We start from the raw sequence: 25,527 nt of genomic DNA, 5'->3' as shown, positions 1-25,527 counted from the left end.
ATAGCCACAACTTTTCAAATATGATGGAGAATGTCTTGGCAACCAGATCTGCCAGTTCTTTCAGGATTCCAGGATGCATGTCACTGGACCTTGTAGAATTATGCTCGTTCAGTTTTGGGAGGTGGTGTATTGGACTTACTCTTCTCTTACAGTAGGAGAGATTTTACTCCCACAGTCCCACATAGGGGTTCACAGATATGAGGTTCAGGGAATGTGTGAGAAATGAGAATCCTGTCTGCCACTGAAGACAACTGAGGCAAAGAATTTCAGTATCTCAGCCATCTCCATTCTGTTATAGTCATTTTTTCCATCTCATTTATGAGATGAATTACACTCTCTTTGGCCAGTATCTTCTGATAAATGTACCTGTAGAATCCCTTTTTGTTATTTTTCACATCTCTTGCCAAATTCAGTTCCATTTTGTCTTGGCTCTCTGGATCCTAACTCTGCATGTCTAGGCAGCAACACCTATTCTTCCCAGACACCCATTCCTGCTTCCACTGCCTGTATATGTCATTCTTTATCTCTGACCAGCAAGTCCTTCCTCAGTCATGCTGATTTTTTTGCCTTCTCAGGCACCTCAGAAGAGTGTCCTTAAAGAGTTGCCAGGTCTGCTCTGCTCCTTTTTCTCTAAGGACAGCTTCCCAGGGGATCTCATCTGGCAATTCCCTAAACAGCTGGAATTTTGCTCTCCTGAAGTTCGGAGTCCTGACTTTGTGGTTTTGGCAGGCTTATCTTCCTCAATATTGCAAACTCAACCAGGCCATTCTCACTATAGCCTGAAGTGTCTCCAATCTTAACATCTTTCTTGAACTCCTCTGTGTTAGCTATCAGTGTGTCCAGTAACACTCATCTTCTGGTTGATTTGTCTAATAGTTGGATGAGTAAGTTGCTCCCAACACACTCTATGAGCCTCTGGAATTGCTTGCAGCCTGCTATATTGCATTTCCAGGAGACATCTGGGTGTTTGAAATCCTCCATCAAGATAAGAGCCCGTGAGCACAGTTTCTTGTAATTGAATCAAGAAGGCCTCATGTACAGCCTCTCCCTGATCAGGTGACCTGTAATAGACCCCAGCCATCAGGTGTCCTTTATTAGTCTGGTCTCTGATTTTCACCCATCCATCCCCTGCAATTCTGTGATAACTATTGAATTACCTCTATTATTTGATGCAATATGTTCTATACACAGGAAATAAACTGGTGCTATTTATCTGAAAAGTAGTCTATCTTGAACTTTGAGGAAGAGCATTTCTGTTTTTCTGTTAGGAAATTATGCACATACTATAGTTGTTTCACATATATTCCTGAGGTTCCTTTATTTTCCTTTTGTTCAAGAAAGTTTAGAATCTATAGTCAAATGAGTCTTAAAGTCTTAAGATATTCAAAGGAACAAATGTACAGAAAAAGCAAAGCAATCTGTGTTTTCATGCAGTTGCTAAATAGTTTCCAGAACAATTATATGAGATATATTCAACATAAAGTAATTACTAAGAATGCATATTGTTGTTATCACATTTAGTATGTGTATCTGAGTCTGTCCTGGGAAACACAAGGGTATGCAATATCATACTAACCTGAAATGAAGTTTTCTTGGCAGCTGAAAATAGAACAAAGCTAATTCCATTTGTAGCCTCTTACTTCCAATGAATAGATCACCTGTATGTAACTGACATTCCTATATACTTCAATTGTACTTCTTCATTTTCAGTATATAAGACTGAGAGTTATTTTAGATGATTAAGTAATAAAATTCTTCATCTTTGTCACATGGTCTGCTTTGTATTGAATCCTTAGGGGGAAAGAAACCACACAGCTCATTCAAAATCAAACAATTTAAGATTTGAAATGTGTAAGTCTAATCTTGAACAATTAAAAAAGTTCTTGAGCACAATCCAATGTTATCCATTGCTGTTATCTTAGTATTGAAATTAAAATAATATTTCATTTTAAAATAAAATTCACTAATGTGGCAAAGTTATTTATTTCGTTAAAGTTCTATTTCTATTCTATTTTTTACAGAAAATGTTATTATATCTTAATATAAAATTTACAAATATTAATGTGTAACTCTTTTGAATAGAAAATTTGAATGTAAAGACCAATTTTAAAATCAATGCTTTGGACATGGTTTCCAATAGAAATTCTACTTCTTTTTAAAATGGTAACCGCAATGTATGGACAGTTCTTCAAGCAAAATGAAATCAATATTGACCAAATCTTCTCTTTATGAATTTAAAACGTTTGTTTTAACTATCCTTTATAGGCACCGAGCTGTCAATCTCTTTCTTCAAGGATATGATAAATCTTGGATTGAAACAGAAGAACACTATTTTGAAGACAAACTGATAGAAGATTTAGCAGTATGTCTGGGTGCAAAGGGTTGTGGGAATGTATTATGGATTAACATTCATCTTGTATAATCATAAGTCTCTGAGACATGTAAGAGGTTATCTGAGCTATCACTACTCAAAAGTGTGAGCTATAACCAAGACATTCTGATACATATTAAAAATCACAAAAACACTAGAGATTACAGAATTTCCTTAGGCAATCTACCTCGGGGCTTCAGTAACATCATTATAAAACTTTTTGTCTATGCCAGCTGCTGATATTGCCTTTCTTCAACTGCCCTGTGCAGAAGGGGAACAGTTCGTTGCCTTCTTCACACTTAATTTTTATGTTTTTGAAGACATTATAACCCCTGTTAAAGCCATTTAAGTCAAAAGACTAGAATAGGAAACCAGAGGAGTTCTAGTTTTAGATGAGTCAGTTCCTCAGATATAGATGTGAAAAGGTTGTTTGCTGGACTTATCAGTGCATAATAGTACTATTGGATTGCTGGTCATGGAAATAAGGATTTTTACCATCAGTCAAATGTTAGACTCAATGCCTGATAATCTCTGGGGTGATTTTCAGTAGAGACTTGTGTCCTCATCCTTTTATAATCATCTCTCAGAAAACTAGTTTTATGTGAGGGTTGGGTAAGAACTAAGATAGGGAATGACTGTCCTAGGAAGTTTTTTTCCATCTCTGTCAGGGCCAAGTCAGTCTTCATACAATAAAGAGGGCCCAGGCTCTTCAGGAAGGGGAGAAAGGAAAGAACCTTGAATTGTGTTGAAAATTAAAAGGCCTGGTGTTTCTGAACGGTTCAGATATCGAGTAGAAAATAGAAACAAACCAGGGTTCAGAGAGTGTAGCCAAGAATTCTCATTCTTTAGCTCTCTGTAGTCAGCAACTATAATGTACTACGCCTTAGTGTGTTGTTTCACAGTACTGAGAATTTTAGACTCTCTTTTCTGTTAAGAGGAAATAGTTCAAAAGAAGAAATGCAATGAAAACTCTGTCTGAAAACTCTCTCCTTCCTGACTTTGCCAGACTCAGACCATCCAGACCAGTGGAAAGGACATTTTCTGTGTGTAGGAGATGAATGTTTAAGTGCATGATTAGGCTAACACAGATCTACTTCCTGAATCTTCTGTCTATAACTCTTTTTATACAAATTTGGTAACACCTTTCCTGTATATGAAAAAACTATATGTGAGTGCTCTATTTAAGGAGCTTAATTCTGCTTGTCCTTAATTCTGATTCAACAGTTCAAGCCTCTAGTGAAGCTAGGCTTTTAGAGTTGGAAATGAAAATCATAACAAAATTTAAAATTCTTTTGTTTACATTGGTTTTAGGAAATTTTGAACTTATGTGATAAATTTATTGTTAGTTCGTTGGTAGGCATCACTGAGCCATAATGACTTATGAGAACAACGTGTTTAATAGATGATTAATAATGAGATTTCATTAAAAGTAACTCTTTTAGATCTTAATGCCATTTAGAAATGGCAACTAAAACTTCCATGACTTACTTTTTTTTTTTTTCTTACTTTAAGTGCACTTTAAACTTTTTAAATTTAAGTAACTATAGGGCAAGTGCCAGGAAATGCTTTAACTTAGTGGAGAATTTTATTTATTTATTTATTTATTTATTTGAATTTAATCTCTGGAATCTAATAAATTTCATGAAATATTAACAGAACTTATGACGTTTTCTTCATCAATTTTGGTAATATTAGAGAGGTTTTTTTGAATGATATTGTTATGGAATGCTGCCATTTAATTAAAGAGAAAGATTAGCATCCTAAATGAAATTGAAATAAAGAGCAGAAGAGCATCCCCCATAATGGCAAGATGTAATTCCAATTATATTTTGCTGTGTTCAGATTTTGTTATTGATACTGAAAATATGGTCATGTGAAGTGAACTTTCCATGTCCAGCATAACTGTCTTTACCTATAATAGAAGTAGTCTAGTTAGTGAAACAGTCATTGTGATTACACGTCGAGAAGAAGTGAATTCTCATCTACAATTTATGTTTAGTAGAAGTGAGAGGAAAATGATAACTTCACAGACATATATGAAATGTAATAAACAAAGACATCTAAAAGCGAGGAACATTTTTGAGGCAGCTTCTTGGCAATAAATAATCCTTTTTACTTACACCTGTTGCATGGCCAGTCCTTGTTGATAATAGTTAACATCTGGCATTACAATATTTCCTTTTTACTTCTACAGTCATGACAGTGCATACAATTCTTTTTATCTGTATTGCATTGAATACTGCTAGGTGAAACTTGAGAGGAAGGGTAGGCATAATTTATATAACCAATTTTGTGTGACCTGCAAGATGCTTTGTAAAAGAAAAGTTAAATAAACTGAAGCAATGAAAATACAAAGTCTGAAATATCTTTTGGGAAAAGATGGGAAGTCAGAGGTCAGAATTTGCATAGATCCTTTTAAAACATTGTTTCAGTCATTGACATCATGATATCTAGAAGAAATTTTCTTCCTAGCGGAAGCTAACTAGAGCTGTCTAAACCGGAAAGCAAAATAAACATGGGGATGGGGGGAACAAGAAACAACTTTGTATGTATTCGTATGTATATACAAATAATTGATTGATATAAAACATTTATTATACATTATTGATTTGTCATCATTAAAATTCTTCGTTATTGTTGTTGCTAGATATGGCTCCTTCTGGATAACGCTATTGATGAGCTTCAAGTTTGAATAGTGTTTCTCAGGGAACATTATACATGGCATAGCAATTCAAACAAAAGATTTTAACTTGTCACCTTGTCACTGATGAAGCTTGTTAACATAGAGAGAAACAGACTACTATTTCAGAATTCGAAAATGAGAGCTGATTTCTATGAAGAGAGGAGTTCCCAAGCTTTGCACATAATGTAGTCTTCATGGTGTAGTTGCTTGTCTCCTCCTGACTGACCATGTCAAGATAATGCATGCAAGTGTTTAATGCTTAAGAAAGAGAAAAATAATTTTCACAATAGATAATTTAATATACTTTTTTTTTTCTTAATCTTTATATTATTTTTTTCCCTGAAGAAACCTGGAGAGGAACCACCAGAAGAAGATGATAGCCTTAAAAGAGTGGATCCATTGCATCAACTTATTCTGCTATTCAGTCGAACAGCCTTAACAGAAAAATGGTAGGGGGATAGTGTGAAATAGTATGCTGGGTATATGTGTACTTTCAGATTACTTCTGTATCTGAAGTTATCTGTCTTTAAGTCAAATTGCATGGTCTAGACCAGAACATGTAGATATGTACACATGGTGAGTTTGGATTACACTGAAACCTCTCTAGTCTGTGGTAGTATGTGAAGACATTTTAACATGACTGATAATAAGATTTAGTGAGTTTCACAGAGACACACAGATGCCTCATAAACTTTGTCGTAGACATGGATGCTGTACTTCTGGCAGCATTCAGGAATTATTATCTCTTCTGAGTTCCTTTTATAAAATGATACTCTAATTATTAATTATACTTCTAGACATAATTGAAAAATTAATCATGCTCTCTTCATTGGAATCTGGTTTTGTTTTTTTTTTGATGTCTGGGCACTGTGTTTGTAGGTAGTCTTACTTTTCATTTTGTATTAGTTAATCAAGTCCTCATTTTCAAAAAAGATTTTTGTAATTGTGAGCATGGAAATACTTTAAGTGATTTTTAAGGTGCTTAAAAATATTTTTTGAGTGCCATTTCTACTATTATTGCTCTAATTTTCTTTCTTTTTTCTTTCCCCAGCAAACTGGAGGAAGATTTTCTCTATATGGCTTACGCTGACATTATGGCAAAGGTAACTTTTTCATTACCTCTTACGTCTTTTTTGTTTTAATAACATTAATGATGAGGATCAAGAGAAATTCTGTATTTGCTCAACTAATCCTTAGCCTTTCTTGAGCTTATTAGTAAATGTTTTCTTTTTGTGTATTATCAGAGTTGCCATGATGAAGAAGATGATGATGGTGAAGAAGAAGTGAAGAGCTTTGAAGTAAGATTATACTTCTCTTTCTTTGGTGGTATTTTTCTTGTTGATGTTTGTTTTTTTTTCTGTATTTTTTTTTCTTCTCATAATAAACATTTTTCATAGCTTCCAATTGACATTTATGTTTCTTACATAAATACATTCTTGCATGCTTACTGCAGCTTGTTGTGGCAGTGAACTACATTTCAGAAACTGAATTGGCAAATATAAGTCATAAGATTCACAACAGTAAAACAAAAGCAGATGTTTTGTCACAAAAAGAAGATTTATATATAAATGTAGTAGTTTAACACATCTTGCATGTTTAGTTGATTCACTTTAACTGTTTAGTTGCTGAAGGGGAATATTATGGTATTTCTAGAAGTCTGATAGCAACAGACTATATCTTGCAAGGTATCAGATTCTACTTCAGTTTTTACATGATAAAAATACTGAAATAACACAGAAGCAGAAGCCATTCATATTCAGTATCAGTAATTTATGCAGTATTTTTATTTTTGCATATACAGTAGTACTTGATAAAAGATGATTTTTAATTTTTTTTATGAACGCTGCCAAGCATTTTCTTATCTTGAAAATAGGAAAGCTGTATTTATTGTGGATTAATATAGAGCTTTTAGTGCTCTGCTTTGCAAGAAGAAACACAAATACATGAGTTTATTGCAACAGTAAAAGATGTGAACCCTTGTTTGCTCTGTGATCTGTCTCTCTTTTTCCACCAAGAAAATGAAAATCAAGAGAAATTTGTTATTCTGAGGGACAGTGAAGAGGCTTAACTTGTGAAAACTTTGAGGATATATGATTCTGACATTAAAAGCTGTCTTGTATTTGCTAATCAATTAATACTTGTATTTAGTACACTTACTAAAGCACAGAAACAGGAAAAGCATGATTATATTCTTTTTAATATTTATAGATATAATGATTTATCTGATATGAAACCATGTATGCTGTTTAGATTTTCGAGGAGGGGTTTGGGGCATGCTTACAATTAACTCTCATTGTTTTGTACATATCAGATGCTATGTATGGTTTTTAAATGGTGTATGAAATAGCAAGGAACTGCTGTAGTGTATGTTTCCTGTTTTGCAATATACAGAAGTTAGAAAAAATACCAATTCCTTTTAGTCCCTCCAGAATTGTAGAACAGCTGAATTACAAATTAAACTAATATATCATTTTCTGTTTTGTGATAAATAACTAATTGTGATTCCAAATTTCCATGCTCCTTTTTTTAATTTTATTTTTGGAAATGCAATGTATAACATTATCATTGACTAAACAAATTTCTGTAAGTTTTTGTTAGTATGCTAATGCATGCTTATTAGATATTTAAAAGATTTATGTTTATAAATGCAAAAGTGTATAAATGAAAAGTCATTGAGTTGAATGTACAACATTACAAGTAAGGGTTTAATTAGTACTCCTCATCTGAATTACACTGAGTTTTTTGTTTAGTATTCAAATTTATCTTTTGAAAGATTATTCTTATTTGTTTACATTATTTTTTTCTGTAGCTATGAAACATCTACTCAAATAATGCATTAGCTCTTCAAAAAACAATTTTGTGTATGTATTTGGTCAGTCACTTGCCTGCAGAAAAAAATTTTGGACTTCTTTTTCTTATTGCTATTTCGCTTCTTGTCCTTGCCCTTCCTTAAGGTCACAGGATCCCAACGCAGCAAGGTAAAACAAAAAAATGTGTGTGTATTTGTCTGGGTCTAGTTTTGTGACTTTTAGGCCCAACATCTTGAATAATTTCATCTAAAAGGTCTTGAAAACATTTCTAACATTTTTGTTCTAGCATGACATCTCTCCATCCAACCCTTCTTGTGTGCAGAATCTATTAAAGACAGCAAGAATTATTTAGGAGAAGTTCATACAAAAATGCATCGCCATTTTGGGGAAAACTGAATCTCATTTGGCTTGTTCATATTGTTTTATTTTTCTTGCTTTTTGTGCTTTCGTTATCTTCTTTCTGGTTATAATTTAATTTGAATGATTTATCTGATATACATGGCTCTGAAGGGAAAGTCCTCTGAAGGCACTTGTCTTCTGTATCTTAGCAGATATGCATTTATGATAAAATATCAGAATTGTTCTCCAGTATTTGTCACAATGATCTCATCAGTTATATTGTATTATCTGTGGTTTAGATCACTTGGAGTAGATGGAGATCTTAGCCTTCAGTGTCATCATACTTGATAGAAACTCCCTAACTACTCCATAACTGCAGCGATTTCTTTTTGTTTCATGCTTTCTCTAAAATCTTAGAGGCAATTGGTGCAAAATTTTGCAGTTGTAATTAGTATAGTGACTCAATTTCTTACCTAATCTTACATGACTCTCAACAAAAGTCTCACCACCCATTTCTAAAGGATTGGCCCATAGTTCAAGCATCATTTTATCAGCATGCTTCATGCAAGTAGTCTCAGTTTCCATTGTTGAATCAAACTGCTTGCTGATAATACTGCAAAGCTGATGTTTTGAGAAGAGCTATAGCATGTGTGGTAGCTATTTTTTGGTTCTGAGGCTTTTAAATGGTTATTTGGTTTGTGGTTAATGGAGGCTAGACTAAATAGAGATAGGCTTGAGATAGGAATGCACAGATTTGCCTAATGATGATGTTCCCAGCAGTGGTTTCAGAATTCAGTGCAATATGGCAATAAGGGGATCTAGTTTTCTCCACTGGAAAAAAATCAAGATCTTTGTGGTTTTGGATTTGCACTTACTAACAATCAGCTTGCAAAAGAAAGAATTTCCGATAGAACTTCAGAAAGAGAAGATGTACTTCAAGATCTATTTCATTCTTACTCCTTTGAAAGTTTGCTCAGTTCTGTTACACCTTCATACATTAAAAGCATTAATCTAGAAGATGAATGTACTCATATAGACTTGCAAAGAATTGTTTAAAAAGTATCATAACTGCTACAAACACATCATACTAAAAAAGCCCAGAAGAAAGTGTGTAGTCAGTCTATGTAGTACAGTCTTTATTTCTTCTGCTGAACTATTCAAACAGCACTTGTCTGGCACTTTGCCTACATGGTTTCCATACACGAAATGTTGTATGTTCCTTTAAATGAGTCTGCTTTTCTGATGCAGATGTGATTTCAAAAGGAAAAAGGTACAAATTGTTGCTTCCTTCATGCGTGACAGGAAACTGTTGTAAAGTTGTAAGACTATTTATGCCAAGTGTCTGTGTGCCTTTGTGTATTTCTGTCTGTCTGCTTGCCTATCTTGAAGTACAGTGTTAAGTCTGTACTGGGTTCTGTCCTGTTCAAGATCTTTACTGATTACTTGGATGAGGTATTGATTTCACTCTCATTAAGTTTGCAGATCGCACCAACTTGGCAGGATGTATTGATTTACCTGGGGGTAGGAGGGCCTTACAGAGAGGGATCTGGACAGACTAGATTGCTGGGTTGAGGCCATTGGGATGAAGTTCAACAAGAACAAGTACAGTGTCCTGCACTTTGGCCATAATAACCCCATGCAGTTCTATAGGCTTGGAGCAGAGTGACTGGAAGATTGTGTAGAGGAAATGGACCTGGGAATGATGTTTGACACTTGTCTGAACATGAACCAGCAGTGTTGCCTAGGTGGACAAGAAGACCAATGGCATCCTGGATTGTAACAAATGGTGTTGCCAGCAGGAGCAGAGAAGCGATTGTCCCTCTGTACTCAGCCCTGGTGAGGCTACACCTCAAGTATTATGTTCAGTTTTGGGCCCCTCACTACAAGAAAGACACTGAGGCCCTGGTATGGTGTGTTCAGAAAAGGGCAGCAAAGCTGGTGTGGGGTCTTGAGGGCAAACCTTGTGAGAGGAGTGGCTGAGAGAACTGTGATTGTTCAGTCTGGAGAAGAGGAGGCTTGAGGAGACCTTATTGCTCTCTACAGCTCCTTGAAGGAAGGTTGTAGTGAGGTGGAGGTCGACTTCTGCCACATAACTAGCAATGGGACTAGAAGGAATGGCCTCAAGTAGCACCAGCAGAGATACAGTTTGGGTGTTAGGAAAATCTTCTCCAAAAGAGCCAACCAGCACTTGAACGGAGTGCCCAGAGAGGTGATGGAATCACTCTCCCTTTAGGCATTCAAGAAACATTTAGATGTTGTACTGAGGGACATGGCTTAGTGGGAAATATTGGTGGTGGATGGGCAGTTGCATTGGATGATCTTGGAAGTCTTTTCCAAACTTGCTGGTTCTATGGTTATATTTTATTCCATACTCGTATGCAAGTAAGAAAAAATCTGACATTCACTCAGGATGGGAATAAAGCTCTTCTTGTCCTCTAGACTTTAAGAATGTGGCTGATGTTTGAAGTACTAAATCTTTTCCCAATCAGATCAAACAGAAACATTTGGGCAAACTCAGAATGTGGCAGAAATGAGGAGTGCATTTTATCTGCAATTTTCATGCTCATGCTTTATGCAGTGTAGTCTCGTTTCTCTAAAAATAATCTGTTTCTGAATCATTGTGTGGGCAGTCTGGAGGCCAGAATACAAATAAGCAATAAAGTTATCTATTCTTTGCAAAATCACAGAAATACTGGGGTTCCAAGGGACCTCAAGAGACCACTGAGTCCAACACCCCTGCTAAAGCAGGTCCCTACAATAAGTCGCACAGGTGGGTGTCCAGACGGGCCTTGGATATCTCCCTAGAAGGGGAGACTCCATCACCCCTCTGGGCAGCCTGTTCCAGTGCTCTGTCACCTTTACCATAAAGAAGTTTTTTCTTAGTAGGTAAAGGAGCCATTATTCTGAAACTTGTTGATGTTTAAATAAACCATTTTTCTTTTTTGCAACTGGTATTTGAGTCACCTCAAATGAACCTTTAGTTTGAGTTCTTTCTAGAGAATTTCTGTAGAGATAAGAAAGGTACAAGATGAAAGTTTTCATTCTGTGATTACCTGTAATCTTGCTTAATTTTTGATGCCTAATCCAAAGCTATGAGAATAATTTAGGATAATTTAGAAGGTCTTTTCAGTCTTTCCACTGATGAAGATGTCAGCATGAGTCTGTTAGTCTTGTGGTAGCATTTGGTCATTTCTCTGTTCTTTGAGCAGATTATATATTTCTGTACAGAATGGTATGCATATAAAGTTCAAATAAAACTGAGAATGTTGTTAAGAGAAGAGTCTTAAACTGGAGGACAAGAGACTACGTAGAGCACATTCTGAAGGAGACTATCTGCTGGCTGAGGAATGATGCCATTCACCCCTGGGGTCAGATTGTTGAAGGAATACTTTGCAGATGTTTTTTTCATGAAGAGGGACAAGCTAGGAAGTTGTTATAGCCAGAGTGAATGGCTTTTCTGCCTTACACTTCAAAACACAAACAGATTTACAAAGTGTTACTACTTACCTACTGTGTGACATTGTGTCTCTATTCTTTCTTATGTCACGATGTTGATATTGTGCTATTTTTTATTTCCAGGACCTTCTTTGTCTTGTTTTCTTCGTGTGCTCCCCCATCAACCCGTGCCCATTTTCATCAATCACTTTTTTTTTTAATCATAGACTTCAGCAGAAAATATTTTCTTATGTTTTTTTTCATCCAGTTAGAGAACTTGTGTCCACAACTGGACAGTCAACCCTTCACTTGTCATTTGCTTCTGCCTATTTGCAGTGTTTGGATTCTCCATAATCTAGTTTATAATATCACTGACTTAGGATCAGTGCAATTAATCCTTATTATAAGGTCAGTTGTTTCTCAGTTTTTATTATATGGCTGCTTTGGGTTATATGAGTAACATAACCTACAACCGATTATGGGAAGTATACTACAAAAGTCTTAAAGAGAATCTCTTTACAAAGTGAATGATATATCAAATACCTGTGGTTTTAATTGGGTTTCAATTCAGGAACATGGTAATAAATGATTATTTGAGTCTACTCATTAAGATAATTCAACATGTGTTCTGGCTGCTTTTGTCTTCTGTGTCTGTCAGCATTGCTTCATGCTACGGTGTTCCAGCTGCGCTGATGTGGTATTTTGCAAGAGCAAAGAGCACTCCCAGGCATGCCACAGGGTTCTGTGATTATTTTAGGTGCAGTAATTCCTTAATTATCTTGCCAAACCTATTGCTCTATGGAAGATATGGTGCTTCAGCTAAAGAATTCAGGTCTAGTCATAGTGAAATATTCTAAATGATCCATTAATTTTGTGGAGTTTTTCATTTTTAATTAACATAGAGAGTTAAACATCTATCTCAACTATTCCAAGTATGTCAGGTTTATTACCCACCATTAAACAAGAAGTAATGGCACAGTTTGGAAGTAATGTGTGATTTGGTAGCTATTATTTGTGTCAACAGGGGAAAAAAAAAAAAAAAGAAAAAAAAAAGCTGGAAACTGAGAACACAACCACACAGATTTGAAAGATCCCAAATACAATATTTTTCCTCTTTAAGACTCATAACATATTAATTCCTATTTACCTGAATGAGAATTGATATGATGAGACGTCATTATCGATAAGCAAGAATATGTTAGCAGTAAATAACATATGAAAGAAAAGTTCATTGCAAGAGAGAAAAATATAATTGAATGACAGGGTAAACATGTCATTCATCAGTAAAGATACTGCTGCAAGCGGAAATGAAGAAATTTTTGCAAAAAGGAAATGTATATTGAGGGATTGTATGGAATATTTTTGAATTTATGAAGGTATTGAATTAAGATAGAGTACATCAAAGCATATGTTCACTTAGTAATATTTAATAAACACCCTACTGCAGGAATTCTACCAGAATTACTACATTCAAATTGAGTAGGTTTAGTTTTGAGGAAATTAAAAAATTACTTAGAGACTGCATGTATCTAAGAATATGGCAGTTAATTCATGAAGTTGTTTATCACTTTTAGTGATGATGCTTAAAGAGTACTTTCAAAGGTTTTCAGAAGTATTTACTGATGCTTTACTAGTAGTATCAACTGATAGAAGGTTTGTAAATATGTGGTATTGTGATATATCAGCATTCATTAGCTGTAGAAAAATACATAGAGGAAGAAAGTACAGCAGATGACAGAGAAATGGCTTTAGAATTGCAAAGAACAGTTTTACTAAAAATTCACTTCTAAGATTTTTTTTTCTTCTAGGAATTTAGTAATTTTCTTTTTAACTTACTACTATATTTTGTCATCTGGACTTTCAGAAATTCCTTTTTATTTTTCCCAATTTGTGTTTTTGGCCTGTAATTTCTTAGTATCAAAAAAAAAAAAAAAAAAAAAAAGCTTGAGTCTCTGCTTTCAGTGTGATGAAAATGCTTCTTTGTCATGGAAGCTTGCTGGAGAACATCCGTAATGTGCGAATACATTTCTAAGCTTTTTTTCCATATAAATGTAAAGCACACAAGAAAGTTTTGAATTTATTTATTTATTTATTTAGATTAATTACTTCAAGTATTTCGGATCAGATGAGACATTTTTACTTACTGTTGTTATGATTTTAGTGAATGCCAGAAAATTCAAGCCACTGGTTAGTTATTCTGGTAGTTTTCTTGATGTTAACTGGCAAGCACAATAAAACACAAAACCCCAATCTGTTATGATAGGTAACTATTAGCAATAAGTGTTCCCTATAGAAAAGTGGATAACCTGAGCAGCCAGCAGCTCTATTTGTGTTTCATACCTTCTATGGATTACTTACTAAAAATCAGTGCTGCCATGTAGCAGGATTTATACCGCTCTGCTTTCCCAGCCTGACTTACATTTTTATGTATTAATGTTGCATAGGGAAAGCAACAGAAAGAATGCAATGACAAGCTGAAGAAGGCAGTGTGCTATTTGGTGGGATTTATCACCAAATGAAGGATTGTTTTCAGAAGAAATTGTTGTTGATTCTTTTTTTGAGTTTTGTTTTGTTTTGGTCTACTCTGATTACGTAAACAGCTTGATATCTCATGAGAAATGCCATCCTTTTGACTTCAAGTTCGTCAGCAATATCTGTTTCTTCTGTTCTGCTATAGTGCCATTGCCAGAATTGTGCATACCTACTTTTTTAGTCTGGAGATTATACAACTATATCCTTAGTGTACCCATTTTTAAGAACTCAAAAATATTGTATATGAAAGTAGTATATCTGGTAGTAGGCTTGTGAATAATAAATCTCGCAATGAAAGACAACTTGAAAGATTGTTGGGTCTAAAACAAAAATTAACTCTGAATAGGAAAAGTTTTTTTTTTTAAAATAAACAGTGATTGATGCAAAGGAAAATATTTCATTGTAGGTGTATTGAACCTGTGATGCCACAATTTTCTAGTGGTGTGTGTGTGTGCGCACACATAGGTGCATATGTGTGTATGTTTCTGTTTTGTTTTCATTGAACTCCCAGGAAGAGGTTTAAACATGAAGGCAAAACTTTTAAACTTTAGCATGGCTAAATATAAAGCAAAGCTGCCATATTTTTATTTTTTTTTCTTTTTTGCGCCTCCATCTAGCTCGTTACTTAATTTAAGAAAAAAAGAAAGATACAATTTAACCATAGGAGAGCTAATAGTGTGGAAAAAAAAAAACCCTGATGAATTTTGTTTCCGCAGCACGATAATATCAAAGATTTAAGAAACAAATTTGCCAGCCTCGGCGAGAACTCTCTGGTAACAGCATAAATGTCTGTGTTGGTTTGCTTTTGAGTTAAAGGTTTTCTTCATTCATTTAAATGCATTTCTCTTTTTCCCTCTTCTTTTTTCTTTTATTATTCATACTCTCTATATAGCAAGCCTTCATTTTTTAAACCTCTTCCATCTTCCAATGTCTTTTTTTCTGTAACTTTGATGGAAAGTTTATGGCAGCAAAGCTGTCATTCTGGCTACTTCTGCTGCAGCTGTTCCTGCTTTTAGGTCATACTTGTTTTGGGCGGTGTGATTTTGGACATGATACTAACTGATTGTGTCATGTTCCTGTTGAGTAAGCTTTCTACCACGCCATCTGATGGACTCACTGTCATAGGGCTCTATGCAACGTCCATTTTGCAACTTATACTGCTTAGTCATCCTCAATTGTCCAGCAGACTTCAATTAATTTTGTGAAACTTTAAATTCATCTGGAGTTAACTGTGCCTTTATGTTCGCTCCTTATGCTCTTCTTTGTTTTTTTTTTAGTAGTAGTTTAAATTATAAAGAACAAACTTCACCATTGCTCAAGCAGTGCCATGCAGTATTGTTTGTTGCCGCTATAGGATGTGAAATATAAAAGCACAGTGCATTCTGTCAAATACTCTTTTGGTAGGGTGGGCAATCTGTATCGTGTTGTAATGAGAAGTTGTAAAAAAAAATGTGAAATGCTTTGGTTACTGTGGTATTCAGCAAGAACTTGCAACTCAAGAGCCATATGCTGAGCAGTATTAAGTTATGGTCCCACTGTAGAAGATTGAGTGTCAACTGTTGCACATATGTGCAAGTTTTATATACGCAGTATATATATAATGAATATGGGCTTTGAACTAACCTAATTATTTACAATTGAAATAACTCTTTTCAGATAAACTACTAAAAACATTAAAGAAAAATACCAAGGGGATAATATTTCTTGAACATGTTAAATATCTGTTGGATAGCACTGTCTGTGTTAAGTTGGTCCATGATGTTGCCATAGAGCCCATATACTAAGAGAAAACCAAAAACCTGAAGTTTTCATCTTAAATGACTGGAATTTTTATTCAGGAAAAAGAAATGGAAAAGCAAAAACTTCTGTATCAGCAAGCCAGACTGCATGACCGGGGTGCTGCTGAGATGGTTCTTCAGACAATCAGTGCTAGTAAAGGTAATTTTTTTTTTTAAATTGATTTCATAATATTTCTGATGAACTTTGAAATTGCAGTTTTTAAAAAGTGCTCACAAAGGTCTTAACTCAAGCTAGCTAGCATGAAACGTACTGTTTTACATGAGAAACAGACATGTCCCTCCTGATAACTGTCATTTAAGTCGGTGCATGAAAAACTTGATAGAACATTCTTGCTTTAAAGTGCGATCTAAAATTATTTTTTATAATTTTAAGGTGAGATGGGGCCAATGGTTGCAGCTACCCTGAAGCTAGGGATTGCCATCTTAAATGGAGGAAATTCTACTGTTCAGCAGGTACAGCATTCATGTATTTTCACTCATTCTAGTCAGTACAGAACTTTATTTAAAAAGCCCTTATTATTGTAATGAATTTTGTAGTAAGACTATTTTCAAGGGCTATTTATACTCTTAATGTCATCCCCAGAGGAAACCAGTTTACAAAATAATACCTTGTTTGCTAGATATATTCTTTTTATCTATATACATAATTAATCTGCAGAATGCAAGGCTAAAATAAATGTTTTTCAGTTTGTCTGGAATGGAGAAACTTTATGTTAAACTGTTATGTCTTGCAAAGAATTTTGTGAAATAATTTTTGAGGGAAGTTTGCTATTGTCTTGTAGACAGCAGGGAAAAATTACTGGTCTCGGTATTCACAGATAAATTTTTACACATCAAAAGTACTTAGCTTATACCTTGGACAGTCTTTTTGATAAAAGCAGAGAATTGAAACTTGATTTGTTAGTTTATGGTAACATAATGTAGCGAGCAGAGGGGGGCAAATCTTGTATTTTGACAGTATTCTGTACTGTTGAAGAGAAGTGCCTCATGCAGACTACATTCAGTGTTCTGTAGTAGTTCAAGATTCCTTAGTCTGGAAGATTTCAGACTTGCCATTACTTCATTGCTCTGGGGTGATTTCAAGGAATACAGGAAACTGGGAATAGTTAGTCTGCTCTGTCAACTAATCATTGAAGAACTTGAGGAAAGCCAAACAGATAACCATTTCTGAGGCTATCATTTCCAGGAAGTGACTTGAAAGAACACGAATTATCTAGAGAAGTATCTACTTGAACATTTGCCAGTTCTTTGTATTGAACTGACAGTAAATGACTTAGAAAAATTATAATGTGTACATAATTATTTAATCTGAATTTAAAATACAACAATTCAGTTTTTTTAAATAAAAAAAAATTGTTAAAGTTTTTAATCAGACTTCAGGACAGTTATGAATCTGGTTAATATAATAATTCTTGTAGTCTAAGTTACATATATATATAAAATAAAAGCATCAATGGTAAGAATTGCTATTTTTCAGTTGCCTCATTTCTACACCTTTCCTCAGGTGTTATGTTCACCTTTCCAATTTTTCTTTGGGCCCTAGCATGAACTCCTCAGTCTTCCTTGGGAATAATGGCTGGGGCAGAGGAAGGCACGTGGAAGTAATTTTGAAAAGTCATTTGGTGTTCTTTCCTACAATTAGTTTTGTGTTGATGATGTGGTTTCTTTTTCCACCATCTTGGATCTATGTAAGGTTGTGATAATACATTATGATGTGTCTGATTTTTTTCTTTTTTGTTGGACTTTGCTTATTACCTTTTTTTCCTATTATTTTTGTTACTTGTAAAAAAAGTTTCATCTCATTCAGGAAGTGAATTCTTACAGAATCACAAAATCCCTTGGAAGGGACCTCAAGGATCATGAATCTCCAACCCCCCTGCCACAGGCAGGGCCACCAACCTCCCCATTTAATACTAGACCAGGTTACCCAGGGCCCTGTCCAGTCTGACCTTGAACATCTCCAGGGATGGGGCATCCACAACCTCTCTCAGCAGCCTGTTCCAGCACCTCACCACTCTCATTCCAGTTGAAACTGATCTTTGACCACTGTGATTTTTTTTCACATCTTAGCCTCTGGTTTGATCCTGTATCTTCACTTGACAGCATATTCGTTCCAGAATCACAGAATAGATTCTTGTTATTGTAATCTATTATCAGAAGAGTAGTACTGATTACACTGCAGCTAAAACAAATGTAAAACATTCCTCTGACTACTGATGTGCTATTGCATCTAAAATAAGCTAAAATAAATTAAGGTCATGACAATCCCAGTCTGGTGCTAAATAGTAGTGAATAGAAATGTATTGCTGAGTAGTAGTAAGATCCTATTTATAATCAACACAAAAAATTCTACTGAGTTGACTTTATTTTCCACGTTTTAAGGAGAATTAAACAAAATAGATGTCTTTTTCTTTCAGGGATTTGGCTTTAAATGTTCTTTTTATTTCTGACACCTACACTTTTCTCAGCAAGACTCTTATTACATAATTTGTAAATATTAGAGATATTTTGAAAAACCAATACCACTAGCAATCTAGAATCAATATAGCATTATGTGAACTAGAATAATGTGTAGTGTAAATATTAATTCTCTATGCATGTGATCTGTTTTTACTGCAGAAAATGCTCGACTACCTCAAGGATAAAAAAGATGTGGGTTTCTTTCAGAGTCTTGCTGGTCTTATGCAGTCCTGTAGGTAAGAAAATATCTACCTTAAAAATTCATTATTTTATATTTAGGTTTTATTCTACAGGATATATTCTTTTAAAAAGAATTGGATTTTTTTTTTCACTAACAATACCCAGAGAGTGCCATGTGCTAGATTCAGGATAGAGGACAATATGGTATAAAAATCTTCATATTATATCAATCTGCCTTAGTTAATGATTTGTTTTCAGATATGTTTATGAAACTTGAATTCAGTTAGATTGGAATTCATCAATGTTCGTGTTATTTCTCTACACTTTCTTGCTTATGAAAAAGAATTGTTAATGGCAAGCTAACATGGTAAGCAGTGAAAGTCCAAACCTTTCAATTCGCAGATGGAAATCTATTAAGAGTACAAATTCCTTACATCAGGATAACCGAGTATAGATGCCCTTTTGGCATCTTCAGTTTTTCAGAACGTGAAGGGAGGGAGAGGTGAACTTGAAATGACATTGAATTCTTCTAATTGCATTCTTCTTTCTGCTTGAGGTTAGTCATTTGGACTATAGTATGAAAGCAGTCAATAATGTGGCTTCTTTGCAGCCCCTGAAAATGAGTGTGTGTGCGTATATATTATATATATATATATATATATATATATATGTCATACGCATTCTCTTTTTTTTTCAATCAATTATAAAAAACTAAATTGTATTGTCATTTCCAGGGCAAAAGCATGTTAAGTCTATAGCACTGAGTTTTGTAATCTTATAGCAGACGGGTATAGTAAGCCACTATTTTTGACACTAGTATGATTATATGCTTAAATGAAATCACAAATCCTTTCCTATCTTTCAAAAAATAAAATACTACATATATTTAATTAATCTCTGAACAAATACAATTTTTCTCATTTCAGTGTTCTTGATCTAAATGCATTTGAACGTCAAAACAAAGCAGAAGGCCTTGGCATGGTGACTGAAGAGGGATCAGGTAATAATTTGACAGAAATGATCTGTGAACTTTTTCTTCTATATTTTGTAGAAGAAAATTTGAAAGAAACCTTAAATATGTGTCTAGAGTCTGAAGCTAAGATGTGATATGTAGAAGTATTTTATATGTAATTGGTCTGTTTAAGCCCATACTTGTCAATACTAAATAAATTTCAGTACTGTCTCAAAGGAGGCTTACCCATCATTTTGAAGAAGTGAAGAAATTACTTGTAAAGTTGAAAGCAGATTCTAGTTACAAACAATGTTTATGCATGTATAACATTTCAGAAGTCCCTAACCACTTTCAGCATAAAATGAAATTAAAAGCTCCCACCTGATTTCTTAAATTGATTTGGCCAGAATTTAAACCAGACGATTTAGTTAAACAATAGGTTAAATAGTAGAGGTCAAGAAAACTTGGAAAGAAGTCTTCTGGGAAAGCTGCTTCTTTGAAATAAGCATTTCTGTTGGTCTGTGGTAAAATATTAAAAAAATAAATAAACAAGCTTCACTTTTGACTTTGTACAACTTCAGCTTTCTACTCTCTGTGTTGTCAGTTCACTGTCAGTTTCTTTCTTCTGTTTTGACAGTAAGTTCTTTGATTACCTTCCTATGTTGTCTTGAACGATTAGTCTCATTTTTACCTGACTATTAGGGCTACCAAAGCACAATTTCTCCCCTTATGTACAATATTTTTTACAGTGTATTTTTGTGTTTGAATCCTACAGTGACCAAATCTTTTAACATGTTTTTATCTTAAAAACAAGGTAAAAAAGCTTGACTGCATAATCGTCATTGCATTTTGGGGCTCATAGATCATACCTGCAACACTTCATATCTCATTAGCTATTGTGCCTGTAACTCTTTTATGTAGCATATTTCCTGACTATTCAATTGCTTGTATTAAATCAGCATCATAGAATATTAAATTTGGCTGGATTATTTCAAGACTGATAATAAAATGCTGTTTCTCCAAAAGTGCTCCAAAGTAAAATTATAAGTTAAATATAGACTGCTAGAGTTAAGTGAGTAAACAAAATACAGTGAACTCAAATGGCTAAACTTTAGTCATGTGATTGTAAATTGAACACTGATACAATTATCTGTCATACAAGTTTTTGACCATTACTTTCATATTTTACTGAAAATTATTTTACACAGTGTTTTAAGCTCTTGGACAATATTTCTATTACTAAAAATTTATTTATAATTTGAATTATAAGATGAACAGCTACTTCTGTTTCTAGAAACTCCTGCTATTGAAAGCAGATTAATATATTAATATATTAATATATTAATAATTATTTGAACATTGTATAATTAACTCTACTGATGCTAGAGTATTTTTGTTCTTCCTCGTTTGAGGGATTTTTTGTTGTATTTTTTTCCTGTTTATTTGATCCTTACATTTTAGTATAGTACTAATTTTGCCAAAACAAATACTAAATCAATTCTGTATTTGCTGAAAACAATTTATCAATTTTTTCTTTTTTTCTTGTTTCCTTTTCGTTGAACTAAATGTCCTCCCTTCCTCAGTCATCACTCATGAGCGTGGTAATTATTATACACAACTGCATTTTCTTTATTTTTTCTGTTGTTAGTTTCGTGTCAGCACTGTACAGCTCCTGAACACCATTAGATTTTTTTGTTCCTGTAAGAGTGTTAAACCAGTGATTCTCTCCTATTATTATTATAATTATGTATTCTAAACTTTTTAATTTTTGCATCAACTCTCCCTGCTTTGTTCTTCCTTCCTTTCTCAGAATTTGCACAGTAACTGGCATGCTAGATGTAAAAGCAGCAAGCTTTTTTAAACTTTTTTTTCATTTCTTTTTATTTTATATCCCAGTATTTGCAATGGATGAATGTTTAAAAAAAAATAAAGTAAAGAAGTGTACCTCTACATACACCAAGTCTCGTGCTATAGTCCTCCTGTAGTATTTATGTTGTGTTTTGAATGTAGCTTTATTGCTGCATTGGTTTGTGCAAACACAGGAAATCAGTGGTGGATCCAGTGAGGATTTGAGGGTGGTTAGTGGGGAGAGGACTTGCCACTGGCTAGGTTTAACTAATGTGGTCAGGAGTTGATACCAGGAAGAGGTAGTTCTTCTCTAATTTAGAGGTGTAAATATTTACAGGTAGCTTATCTTGCTCTGAAAACTACTTGATGTTTAAATGTTCCTGTTCCTCAACAGCACTCTAAAATACTATAAAATGTCATGTAAGAGTAGTTGCCATGAGATGTTACCATCAACCACGAGAACTAAGAATTTTAAATAAAATATGGATATGCCTTTCAGCAGAAACACTAAGCTCAAACATAGCAGATGTCTTTTGATCAGCAAAATGTTGAAGGAGGAAGGTGAAAGAATCTCGATTTTTTGCTTGTTTTCTGAGTCAAAATTTCCATTTGGCAAACTAACAGATTTCTACAGTTAGAATAATGTGTTTTGGTTTTCTTTGTTATTGACAAGCAGCAACGGCAATGTCAAGATACAGTAATTACACTATGCCAAAAATTTCTTAAAGCAAAAGGATAATATTTACTAATATTTACTTTTTGATAGACTATTATTCAGTTATTGGAAATTCAAGAAAACAACAGCAAAGCAAAGCCAAATCAAAAAAAGGTTTCTTATTTTCTTCTTACAGTTACTTTATTCTTATATTATGATCCCTTCAAATTATAGTATTTTCTGTATTATAAAGCACACTTTTTTCAATTCACTGAAAAGAAATTTACCTAAGAGCTGTCTAGCTGCTGGTATTAAGACCTGATAGCATTACAAAAGCCCAGCCAGTGCCTGTTTGTGGAAACTCCTATGGTGAACAGTTTTCAGGTATCCTAGATTTTATAGGATACGTGACATCATATGTCTGTTTGCAATCGTATGAATTGCCACTTGTAAAATACTTCCAAGGAAGTACCAATGACAGATGTGGAACTTTCTCCCGTTATTTTTCTTCAAGGGAGATAGTTATTCTATGAGTAATAAATTACTCCTCATTGACGATCATTTTATTAATTCCCAAGGGAATAGCAAAATGTAAAATGCGCATTGTGGCCTGTTTCTCATGTCTTCAGAATCTGGCACAGAATCATATTAATGAATAACTATAATTGAGTTTACGACATGTAAGTCTGAAATTATTCCTGCCAAATTCAAAGAAAGACTACTGTTTACTCATACAGTCATGTTTTCATGAAGGGCAGTGCTATATTAAAGTTTGTTTCTGGTCCCACATCAACTTCGGCAATAGGCAGAAAGCCCTATACTTAGTCGACATGGATTTGAGATTCATTGCTCTATTCCAACTGTTTCTTTGTGCTGTCCACGTTTTAAGCTCCTTGTCCTGGTATTCCTCTGACTGGTACTACCTTCCCTTTCCAAACCCTGGAACCCCCACTGGTAAAAACATCAATGGTTCTTTTGCAAATGTGTTTCTTTCTTGTTTTTGTGATGTACTCAATGTTGTTTCTTCTGTACGTATTCTGTTTTGATTTGATTGTTCGTTTCCTTTTCGGGGGAAAAAAAAAAAAAAAAGAGGATTCAAAACCAAACCAGTGTATAAATATATGCTTATTATCTTGTGATGGTTTTTCATTTTTCATTTAACACTCATACTCTATCATTTCACTGTGAGTCAAAATATTCTTGAAAGTGCAGTGTTTTTAAGTGCCTTGCTTTATGTCTCATATCACGTGGAAAGTTTACGCTTAGTTAATCTTAAATTTGGTAGGCAGTGTTCTAGAAAGATACTTTTAATTTTTAAGTATTTTAAGAATTCATAAAGAAACTTATGTATGTTAAGATGGAATTATTTTTCTTCTGACTGTAATTCACAGTCAGGATGAACCTACTTCTGTGCACGTTATTGTACTTTAAATTTCCCTGCTCTCTGAATAGTTATGAGAAAGTTTGCTTTAAATTGCTGTTTTCAATGAAATGTGTTAAATATATCTGGCAAATTGTACAGATAGAAAATAATAACAAGGATAGTTGTGACTGTCTCTGCTCAGTGCAGCGGAGTTGGACCACGTGGTCTTTGAAGATCCCCTGCAACTCAAACCATTCTATGATCTCTGAAAGTCAGCTAGAATTTAAACAAAACACCCTTCCCTGAAACAGTAATACCTTTCCAGTCTTTTAGGCATTGTAATGAGAAGTATTTCTCCAAATTTTTAATCTGAGGAACTTTTAATGTAGCTAAACCAGGTAACTCTCTGTAATAGACATAATTATCCCAGCTTATGGTTTGAGTTATGTGAAAAGGTGAATAAGTCCCCAGGTGAGCAACATAATTGTTGATAGGGAAATTTCACATCTGAAATTTTAGTCATTATGATTTCCCGCCTCATTTTCTTATTTTGCTTTGCCTTAAGGAGAACACTGCTAGTATATTGAATATTGCTAGTATATCTATGCAAACACAATGTACCAGTCTTTCACTGATACAATTTGTACTAATATTATTGGTTTTGCTGCTCTCAGAAAACAGTGTCTTCAGTGGATATAATGCTAGTATATTGGATTACAAACTTCTGAAATTTTAGACTGTTTTTAGACTAACCTTTTTATCTGTCTAAATTAATGTAGGAATAAAATTCAATTGCATTTAACTAATACTGAATTTGTGAGACATCTTTAAAATATTAACATGAAAATAGAAATTTCAAGATGACCATTTATATTGTTTTGCACCATATTTGACAATCTTTGTCATACGTTATTTTGTCACTTATGGAATTGGGTTAGTTGATTTCCTCCTTCAGAAATAAGTCTTGAATTCAGACAGGGAAAGAACATTTGAGCTGCAAGTGTTAGCTTACTACCATAATACTATCTGATGGCAAAACTCTTATTTTCTTTATTCATAATTAATACTGGCAAGATTTACATCTTTCCTGAATAGGGCTATTATTTTAATAAATAACAACAAAGAGCTTGCAAATCCAAACCTCACTTTTAATTTTAAATAAAACCTATGATTCAGCAGTAATTATTCCAGGTTAAATTATTCAAGAAATCATACTGAAAATGGCAATTTTTAAACAGATAAAACTCACAAGTATAATCTAGATTAATGTCTAGGTTAAAATATTTTAGATGAATGCTGTCAAGTTTAACTTAACACCCCAAATTTTCTGTCATGTGTTGCAAACAGTAACTGTACCACACATGTAGAGATAATGTAATTTTAACACTTAAGTTTATTTTTCAGAGTATGAAGATTTTTTTTTTGTTATTGTTTTATTTCTCCCCAGTTGAACAGTAATAGTAGGTTTTCAGCTAGCTTTTTCATATAACAGAAAGTTACTGTCTCCCCAGTAATACTGTTAGTAAATTGTTGTGCTTTTTTCTAATTAGGAAAATTCTATTTTTATTTTTAGCTATTAATATTGTATTGTGACTTTTTTTTCTTTGTAAGTTCTCAGAAGGCTTATTATAATTAAGTATTATTTTAGCATTGAATTTGATCTGATAGTTAAGGATGTGTTATTAAATTGATTGGGAATGATGCAAATGCTTTGTAATGAAGACAGTGAGAGAATATGTGAGGACTATTTTCATCTGTTAATTACATGAAATAAATAAATAAGCCTTTGTTCTCTGACATAGTCCCACTAAACCTGGTTTTCTAAGTTCATTGTAATTCTCTGTAGCCTACATTGCAGTTGTATTTTCTACATTTATATTACTGGTTTTGAATCAGTGTTTGCATTTATAAGGGGCACTTAAGTAGATTGACTTCAGATAAGTGGTTCTGTGCTTTTCTTTTTTGAATTAGATTCTTGAAGTGTCAAAGGCATGCAGTACACAGAATACAATGCAATATTATCAGTAAGAATAAATTTACTATGAGAGATCTTTGCTCTTGCTTAGCTACATTCAAAAAGAAGTTGTGATCCTTTCTGAA

The 25,527-nt window shown here is 33.9% G+C and overlaps 1 protein-coding gene across 1 annotated transcript in view; it reads left to right on the top strand.

Annotated features, from left to right (window-relative positions):
• RYR2 (ryanodine receptor 2) overlaps positions 1–25,527 on the top strand; it is a 352,078-nt gene that overhangs the window by 293,948 nt on the left and 32,603 nt on the right. The window contains 8 exon segments of the mRNA XM_085219664.1: positions 2,266–2,362; positions 5,400–5,503; positions 6,106–6,157; positions 6,299–6,352; positions 16,009–16,108; positions 16,343–16,422; positions 18,589–18,665; positions 19,536–19,609. Of these exon segments, the coding sequence (XP_085075790.1) occupies positions 2,266–2,362; positions 5,400–5,503; positions 6,106–6,157; positions 6,299–6,352; positions 16,009–16,108; positions 16,343–16,422; positions 18,589–18,665; positions 19,536–19,609 (638 nt within the window).

The sequence above is a fragment of the Meleagris gallopavo genome, chromosome 2 (genome assembly GCF_905368555.1).
Source record: "Meleagris gallopavo chromosome 2, MGAL_WU_HG_1.1, whole genome shotgun sequence".
Taxonomy (NCBI): Eukaryota; Metazoa; Chordata; class Aves; order Galliformes; family Phasianidae; genus Meleagris; species Meleagris gallopavo.
This window is presented reverse-complemented; position numbering and strand designations above follow the sequence as displayed.